Below are 9,697 nucleotides of genomic sequence, written 5' to 3' on the forward strand. Positions count from 1 at the left end.
TTTGTACACTGTAATGGGCACCTTTAAATTTGGGTGGAAGGTGAAGTAAGGGATTCATTGGCTTTTGTATAGGGATTCAAGGAACCACACAGTTACTAAGCATGGAAGACATGGTTTGAGATTTTAGTAACATTCTATAAAGTAAAAAGGCTACTATTTAGCAAACAAGGGGTTTGACTCACTACTTGTTTAACTGATTAGACATCAAAGTAACTTATTAATAGAGTGAAAAAGTAAGTCCTACAGCTGCATCAACAAGGTTAGAACCTCATGGGTCAGGTACTATTTGAATAATAAGTTAGCTTTGGGGGACCATAAAAACATGCTTAGTAATTGGTTAAAATATTGTTGTTTAAATAAATAAAACGAACAAATAGACATGGATGGATATAAAAAATGCACCTTTAAACCACCTAACTTGAGGAGGTGGGACTCCAGTGGCTTTACATTCCATTACTGTTGTGTCTCCAAGAGCAACCAGAATTTCACTTTGAACCACAGTCAGCTTTGGGCCCTCTGAAAAGAAACAAAATACTAGAGAACATTTTAAACAAGCAAAACAAAAAGATGACTATTTACAACATATCTTTATTTAAATCATGGTGGGGTCTACTATTCTCTTGCTACAGAACATCTTAACAGAAATTGGGCCAACTTGAGAATTTTATGTGACCTTTAACACGATACATTAGGAAGCAAGATAAGGAAGAGACTGGAATGGCCAAAGCAACTAAAAGGTAAGAGTAATATTAAGAAATTAGAAATAAGAACTTGGAGGACTGGATGATCCAGGGCAAGTAGAAGAATTCAGAGATGCTCAGTCTGCTTGAAACATTTTAATAATAATTCTTAGCAGATTTCCATTATCACTTGTGTATTACTGTCATGCCTAAAGGATCCGGTCAGAATTAGGGTTCCATTGTGCTGGAAACACTATAACATTATACAATGGTGATTCCTGCCCAAAAAGCTTCTTCAAGGAGATTAGTGATCAAATATGAAGTGAGATTAGGGAAGAATAGAATCAAATGCATGAAACTTGAAGAACTGAAGGAAAGGTTAGAACTTAGCTGTGGACATATTCTTCCAGTAGGTCTATGCTGACCAGAAGTTATCACTGTTCATTGCTTAACTGCAGTCACAGCACAGAGTAGACATGTCCAAGCTAGCTTTAAACTAGGTAGTTGGGTTATCGTTCACAAACTATCTGTGGCAGCAAGAGCCCAGAATGGACCACTTCACCTTGATTACTGAGTATACGTTACAGTCTGCTCTGGGTTCTGAGGACACTTAAACACATGCAGGGAGGCTGCTCCAATGCTCTGTAAATCCAGCATATCGGAGAAAACTCAATTAATCAATTCTGCTGGAGTGTGGAAATTAACATCCTCTAGCAGCCTCCGGGGCCACATGCATCAGTGTCCCCATGCTGAAAAATGGTGGTGGGGTGCTTTGAACTAAAGCTCATCAAACAAGCTTTACTTCAGAGTGCACCACTGCCATTTTATCAGCATGGGAAGACTGATATACGCGACACTCGGATGCTTTTAATTAGTGTGGCTCACTAATTAAAAGTGCCCCGCACCTCTTTGGGCATTTCTATAAATGCCCTAAGCTCCTACTGCTAAACTGTTCACAGGACCCAAACTACCTTGCTTAAAGTTAACATGGATATTTCTGTACTACACTGAAATCAGTGCGGTAGCTACAGTGGAGAACAGTGGAGATCTAACACATCATCTCATTTCTCACGTAGCCTTCAATAAATATTAAAAGTAACAAGCTATCTCAATAGAGTTAAACAGGGCATGTCTACGAGACATTTACTATGCGGTTGACATATTAGCTGCACAGTAAATGTCTCGGTGTCTTTATGTGTGCTCCTATTAGGCTAAAGTAAACTATTTACTCTACAGCAGGATAGTCCTTGTAAATACAAATACTTGTAAATATAAGTACTATCCTACTGCAGAGTAAAAAGAACCTCTGCAGCATTGCATGTATAGATGCTGCAGGGGCTGGCTAGGGCCCAAGGGTGCTTCAGTGTGGGGGCTGCTGGCTGGCTAGCCCTGGACTGAAGCTCCCTCATGCTGCAGCTAGCCCCTCCACAGTACACTGAACTGAGGGGAGCAGCCCCGGGCTCACAGGCTGACCCCCCACCCCCCAAGGCCTCTGTCAGCCAGGGCAGCTCCACCCCAACTGCACATGCTGCACCTGAATAACCTACAGTTTATTGCTCCAGAATTAATTGGCCCATGTTCAAGTGGCATGCCCAGGAGCAATAAACTCCAGAGCAATAAACGCTCCAATTTATTCAGGCACCATAATAGCACATGTAAATACACCCATAGAACACTACAATTTTCTTAATTTTTACAAACATTTCAATATTTTGTTTTGAAATTTCATATCTATGAAAATTTCTGAGCTCTACTAACTGAGCATTATGCAATATTTTTCCTCAGATTATCTGTTTGCTTGGTTTTTTTTAAAGACTTTCCTGTCTCTTGTGATACTTGCCAATATATGTGAGAGTAGAAGTGTTTCTCTCTGTCCCAGCTGAGTTACTAGCCAAGCAACCATAAAGTCCTGCATCTGTTGGAATCGCCCGTTTGATTATCAAGGTACCTTCTGGAATGAACCTATACCTGTGAATAAACAAAAATTCAGCCGTCACTAAGAAAACAGTAAAACAGAAAAAGAGAAAGGGCAAAACAGTAAAACAGAAAAGAGAAAGGGCAAAAAGCCCAGCACCCTACCTGTTTGAGCCAATAATGAACATGTCATTGTGTGTCCAAACTATTGTTGGCTTTGGATAACCTGTTGCAGAACACCGGATAGACACCTCAGAGCCAGTGGTAAATGACTGATTCTTGGGTGAAATGACAACTTTAGGTGGTTCTGTAAAAAAAACCAAAATAAAGAAAATGAACAAATGAAATATGCTGAACATGGATGAGGCTCACATTTGTAGCCAGCAAACAAATCTTAAAAATAATCTTGATCTTGAAAATAATCAATTTAATACAGTTTTCAGAAACACATTTCAATGGTGAAAAACAAAATGTTTTCCCCTATCTTCTCTTTTCAAAAATGTGATAATGTTCAGAAATGCATGGGAGAGTTATGAAAGAATATTTATACTTTTCAAGCAGCAACTCATTAGAGATAGTGCCATTTATAAAAATCCTTTTTATCTAGAGTGGTGCTCAAAATGCTTTAATACTTCATATTTTTTGCATTACAGATAGCATATTTTAAACAGCTTCTACTCCAATTATATACTTGCCTGGCAGAACATATGCTCAACTTGAGGAGAAAGTAGTACTAGAGATAGTGTTTTGATTAAAAAGGGAAAATAAACTACCATATCCATGTACTTTAAATTTGCTTTAGAATGTGCTCAGCCAAACTTGAATGCAAGAACACAAGTTTCAATGCAAAGCCAAACCTGAGCCAGGTTCATCAATAAAATTCACTGAGGTTCACAAATCTGGATTGAGCTTAGGGCAAGCTGTGCCAAGTTTGGATGGAAACTATGAGAAATTCTGTTGTTTCACATGGCTTGAACTCAAACCAGAAGAACTTAGCGGCTTAATTAAGTCATGAGTGCTTGTTCAAACTGAGATGACAGCAGCCTGTAACCTCAGAGGTCAATGCAATTTGGATATTAAGGTGAAAGTGAATTTCAAGAGTCAGTTACAAAATTCCAGATGTACATTGCTAGGAGAATTGATTTTCAGTTTAAACTGAGATATAGGAGACATAGGTTCTCACTAAGGATCACATGCTCAATATGTGCAGCACACTGGTGTGATGACATCATCTTTTTGGGAGAGGGTGGGATGTTTTTGGGAAGTATGTGTGTGTATGGAATATTGCTGACCATTAAAGTAACATAAAGTAACATAAAAGACAGAGGAAAAAAAGATTTAATTTTTTTTATCATCTGGGACTCAGCCTATTCTAAAGTGGCTATAAGATACTGAATCATTAAAGGAATGTAATGGCACCATTCTCATAGTCCTAGTGTTTATCATATTTTTTTAATGTACAAAGTGATCATTTACAAAGTAAATACAGTGTGATACAGGACTTGGATCTGTGGCAGATCTGTATGCACATGTCCTATAGACTTCAGGGAGAATTCAATATGTTAAAAGACAGCAAAATCAGAAGGAAGATTTTGGTATATTTTTCTTGTTGTTCCTGCTGAAATTAAAATACAGGATCATAGAAAAGTAAGGCTAGAAGGGACCTCACAAGATCATCTGGTCCAAACCCCTGCTCAAGTCAAGAACATCCCTTACTAAACCATCCCAGCCAAATGTCTGTCCTGCTCTTGAAAATTTCCAGAGATGAAGATTCCACAATTTCCCTGGGTAGCTTGTTCCAGTACTTGTTCACCCTCCTAGTCAGGAAGTTCAGGCCACAAATAATAGCCCATCGCCATTCCCTGTAATTGCCCTTCAAGTATTTGAAGACTGTTGTCAAATTCTCCTTCCATTTTCTCTTCTCCAGGCTACATAACCCATTTTTTTTAGCCTTTCCTCGTAAGTCTTTCCTCCCAGACCTGTAATCATTTTTGTTGCTCTCCTTAGGACTCTCCAAACTGTCCACATCCTTCTTAAGGCACATGGCACAAAACTGGATACAGTACTCCAGATAAGCCCTCAACAGTGCTGAAAAGAGTAGAAGAATCACTTCCCTTTATTTGCAAGTGACAGTTTCATAGATTCATAGATGTTAGGGTCAGAAGGGACCTCAGTAGGTCATCATGTCTGACCTCCTGCCCTGGGCAGGAAAGAGCGCTGGAGTCAGATGACCCCAGCTAGGTGCTTATCCAGTCTCCTCTTGAAGACCCCTAAGGTAAGGGAGAGCACCACCTCCCTTGGAAGCCCATTCCAGATTCTGGCAACCCTTACTGCAAAGAAGTTCTGTCTAATGTCCAACCTAAATCTGTTCTCCGTCAATTTGTGGCCATTGTTCCTAGCTACTCCAGGGGGTGCCCTAGTAAATAGAGCATCTCCTATTCCCTGCTGCCCTCCCCTGATGAATTTATAGGCAGCCACAAGATCACCTCTCAGCCTTCTCTTGCAAAGACTGAAGAGATCTAGGTCCCTCAGTCTCTCCTCGTAGGGCCTTGCCTGCAAGCCTCTGACCATACGAGTGGCCCTCCTGTGAACCCTCTCAAGATTCTCCGCATCTCTCTTGAAGTGCAGCGCCCAAAATTGGATGCAATACTCCAACTGCATCCTAACCAGTGCTGTACAGAGGGGAAGCATCACCTCCCTGGACCTACTCGTCATGCATCTGCTAATGCATGATACAGTGCGGTTAGGTTTGTTGATCACTTTGTCACATTGACGATTCATGCTCATCTTGGAGTCAATCATGACTCCAAGATCCTTTTCTGCTGCTATGCTGCTGAGAAGGTCATCCCCCAGTGTGTAAGTGTGTTGGTCATTTTTTTTGCCCAGGTGCAGCACTTGTCTTTGTTGAACTACATCCTATTTCATTCTGCCCCTTTTTCCAGCCTGTCCAGATCCGCCTGGATCCATTCCCTACCCTCTGGTGCTGTTAATATAACCCAGTATGTTGTTGGCTTTCTTTTCTTTTTTCATTCATTTTTTTTTGCAAGAAGAGCTCACTGTTGGCTCATATTCAGCTTATGGTCCACTGTAACCCCCTAGGTCCTTCTCAGCAGTACTGCAGCCTAGGCAGTCATTCCCCAGTCTGTATTAGTGCAAGCAATTATTTCCGAAGTGCAGACCTTTGCACTTGTCCCTGTTGATTCTCATCTAAATGCTGACCATTTTTCTAGTCTACTCAGGTCATTCTGGATCCTAGCCCTATCCTTCAGAATTTCTGAAAATCCACCCAACTTGCTGTCATCTGCAAAAACCATGCACTCAATCCCATTTATGAAGATATGGTTATGTAAACTACGGTTTCTTTAGTACTGTTACTTCTGTCAGACCTGTAAGATTCCTTTTCATTGCCTTTTATGTTCCTTTCCAGTTGCATCTCAAATTGTGCCTTGGTTTTTCCAATTTTCTCCTTGTACACTCATGCAGTACTCTTATACTTTTCCCTAGCAGTATGACCATGCTTCTACTTTTTGCATGATTCCTTTTTTTGCGCTTCGGCTCATTGAAGAGATTACTGTCCAGCCAGGCTGGTCTCCTGTTACAACTCACTATGCATTTATATATGCAATAAGCAACCACATACAGTGAACAGGATGCTGTGATGATATACAAGTTGCATGATTGCTATAACTCTCTCTAGATTTATCACTGGAAATCCCCTTTTCCTCCCACAATTAACTTGTGATAATGCCAAAAGAAACATTTTACAGGAAAAACTCTTTTCCTGGAATAGCCTCTTTCTTGACAGATTATTTGATTATTATTTATTATTTGTCTTACTCCATTCTCCTATCTAGAAAAAAGGTGGAGCATCATATATTTCCTTGCATGGCAAAAACGATATGTCATCCTCCCATTCATACTAAAATCTTGAGAGATAAATGCACATAGTTTCTATCTTCTAGCATTCCACATCCACTCAAAAGATAGTAAGGCCAAGTTATTAGAGTTCATGTAGGTCTGAGATTAAACATTGTGATGAAGCCCTTTGAGATAGGATATACAATTCTGGCCATTTTCAGTAATATTTTTCTTAAATAATGATAGCTATGAGAGCTCTTCCATGCTCTCAGCACTTTTCAGTCAAATCTCAATAGGTTTTTTTCAAAATGAAAAACCATTTTTATTAATTTATAGAAAGAAAATATGATTTAGAGAAATTATTCAGAAATTACATAGCAAGTTCAAGCAATAACCTGGAATACCAGGAGGCCTCCTTAGCAACTATTTGCATTTTACATAAAGCAGTTCATCAAAAATGTTACACATTTTGGATAACAGGGGTCAGCAAGGCCATAAATATTATTAGTTAAGCCAACTCCTACCTTGCCTAACACAGGGTCCATACCTGTTACAGGCAGATGATATTCCTTGCCCAATCTGGGTTGTAAATGTCAGCTTATTAACTCACTACTGCAAGGCAGGAGTTATATAAAAATAATATTGCTACTATCTGTAATTATTATAAATGTTATATAATTATGCATTATAAATTATAATGGCTGCATCCCCACATGCAGGCACTTGTGGTTTGTGACACCACAAGCCTCTTGTGGTGCCACAAACCACACACATGGAACATTAAAATGTGCCCTGTGCTGTTAATTTGCAGTACAGAAGAAAGATTTGCTACCAGGATTTCCCAGTAGCAGAAAAACAAAACAAAACAGGAAAAAAGGTGGCACAGAGTACAGAAAAATAGCATGAGCCAGAAGAAACAGAAGCTTGGTCCTCCAGTGAGATGCTCACCTTTAACCAGTATTCTTTACCTATAATAAATGTTATTTTGAGTTGTATGTGAAATTTCAGGTCTTTCATTATTTTATACAAATCAATTTGCTGTTATAATATCAGTAAGGAAATAGCCCTCCCTGTAATGCTTTGTTATTTAGACACAGCTTGGTGTGGTGTGGTGTGGTGTGGTGTGATGGTCAGAGTAGAAAAATTGTAGTCTGGCCCTCCTGATTTTGTTCCCAACCAATGACTCAGCTGTCATGTACAAGTTGTTGGCACTGGATTTATGACCATTGTTCTAATGCATCTCTACTTTACCTACATGCCACTTCCCAAAAGCAAACCTCGAAATACTATTACTAGCCATTACAAGTAGGTAGCTACATTTCCAAAGCGAACTAAAATGGAGGAGTAGCTAACTTACATGGGCACTCGCAAAAAAAGTGGACATATCTGTAATTATGCAAATTCTTCTTAACTGTTTTACATGAACCTCTGGTTTCCTGTCTTAAAGTTTTGGCCCTGATCCTCTCACCTTTTCAGTTTAACCACCTGTAGAATTGATATAGTAACAACTGACACACCAAGCGTATTGTAAAGTCAGAGTTTTCTGAGGTCATGGAAGGAAAACACACCATTCAAAGGCAAAGCAGTAGTACTAACAGAGTCTGGAATTAAATCCAGACACAAGAGAGAAACAAAATGGATGTATATTCTGAAATGATTCATGACGTGCAAAGTTTCCTCAGATATTTTTATTTTGTTTTAAATATTGCCAAGCGAGACTGGGAGATATTCTGAATGCTTTGGGTTTGAAGAAGATCTATTCTCGTGTTGATATTAGAAAATTCTGTGTTTGGCTCAACCGGCAAGTACAAATTGTGCTTTGACAACACATCACTGATAATATAGTCTTTTCAACACAGCAATATTATTTTTATTATACAGGCAAAAGATAAAAAGTAACAGACTGTACTCAGTATACTTCCTGAATTCTATTGGTTTGTCTTGTGGAAAAGAGAAAGCCAACAAAAGACAGTTGAAGCTCTAAGCAAGATGCCAGCTAGCCGCATTTGGCACTAATTGACAATCTTGTTTTCTCTCTCAGAAAAGGACAGGCACAGGATGTACCACCTATCGAGGTGCAGACTGAAGTGCAGCTCCCTGGTCTGACTCATGGTGCTTGTAAGGGGGTGAAGCAGGCGCCGGGCTCGGAGGGATCCCAAGTCGACTCAACCCAGCGCCGCTCGTGCGATCTGGCCAGCAGCGAGCAGCGGGAATTTGAATCCCCCAGGAACCCAGAAGTGGGAGGCACTGGAGCAACCTGGGCAAACTTAAAGGGAGCGCCGGAGTGGGCTCGAGGGGCAGCGGATCCAAAGGCGGCGGATCCGGAGGCGGCAGATCCAGAGGAGGTGGATCCGGAGGAGGCGGATCCAGGAGCAGTGGATCCAGAGGCAGCAAGGGCCGGAAGCGACGCCAGGGTGAAGGCTCCCCAGCGGACCAGGGCCACCGGGAAGAGCAGCCGGACCTTTTGGGGTAAGCGGGGCCCCAAGGAAGGGGTCCGTACACCAGGGAGCAGACCCAGTAGGGTTGAAGAAGGAAAATCGCCGCAGGGAGCGGCACGAGCCCCGTAGGGGCCGGGGCTGAGGTGGAGTAACTGCGGGACAGACTCTGTCGGGCCAAGGAGCCACCCGCCTTCCTTTTTTTTTTGGTTGTTACTGTTGGTTAACTGCCCAGGCAAAGCCGCCCGGTGTGGGTGAAGACCCAGAGGGGAGCAGGGACTCCGGAACTGATGCCAAGGCGTGGGGCGGGCGTATCCCTGAGGGACCCTTGGCCGTGATTTCCTTTTCTTCTGTTGACTATACTCTGTTTATTTTGGCTGGTGTCCGTGACCCTCACGAGTAAAGGAGCAGACAGAGTGGACAGCCCGTATCGGAGGACCGGGCGAGGGTGTAGGGGTGGAGGAGCCCTCAGGACAATGGAACCCTGAAGAAAACAAGAGTCTCATCCCCGGACTGTACGTGCCGGACCAACTGGACAGATACAGATTAACAGCAAATCGTGGCAGGCGAGACAGGCGCATACACGCTTCCGATCCAGGTGAGTCACTTGTGGTCTTGTAGGGAGCGGTCCCATTCGGGAAGGTCGGGCCCGAGGTGGACACGCACACCGCTGGGACCTCTCACAACTGGTGCATTGGCTGGGAAGTGGCGAAGGCTTCCTAGGACAGCCGACAAAGCCAGATGGAGCACACTCCAGGAATAGCGGGGGCAGACCCCGTGCAGCAAACTTTGAGTCTGATAGTACAGTTA

The 9,697-nt window shown here is 41.9% G+C and overlaps 1 protein-coding gene across 2 annotated transcripts in view; it reads right to left on the minus strand.

Annotated features, from left to right (window-relative positions):
- The window catches only part of HMCN1 (hemicentin 1), a 451,483-nt gene that overhangs the window by 248,018 nt on the left and 193,768 nt on the right, over nucleotides 1-9,697 (minus strand). For both annotated transcript variants that reach the window (XM_019501224.1, XM_019501215.1), the window contains exons 12-14: nucleotides 2,760-2,901; nucleotides 2,521-2,648; nucleotides 403-516 (exon numbers count right to left, since the gene is read on the minus strand). In XM_019501224.1, coding sequence (XP_019356769.1) covers nucleotides 403-516; nucleotides 2,521-2,648; nucleotides 2,760-2,901 — 384 coding nt within the window. The remainder of the gene's footprint in view (nucleotides 1-402; nucleotides 517-2,520; nucleotides 2,649-2,759; nucleotides 2,902-9,697) is intronic.

Source organism: Gavialis gangeticus, unplaced genomic scaffold, assembly GCF_001723915.1.
Source record: "Gavialis gangeticus isolate Ggan-Ray unplaced genomic scaffold, GavGan_comp1, whole genome shotgun sequence".
Taxonomy (NCBI): domain Eukaryota; kingdom Metazoa; phylum Chordata; order Crocodylia; family Gavialidae; genus Gavialis; species Gavialis gangeticus.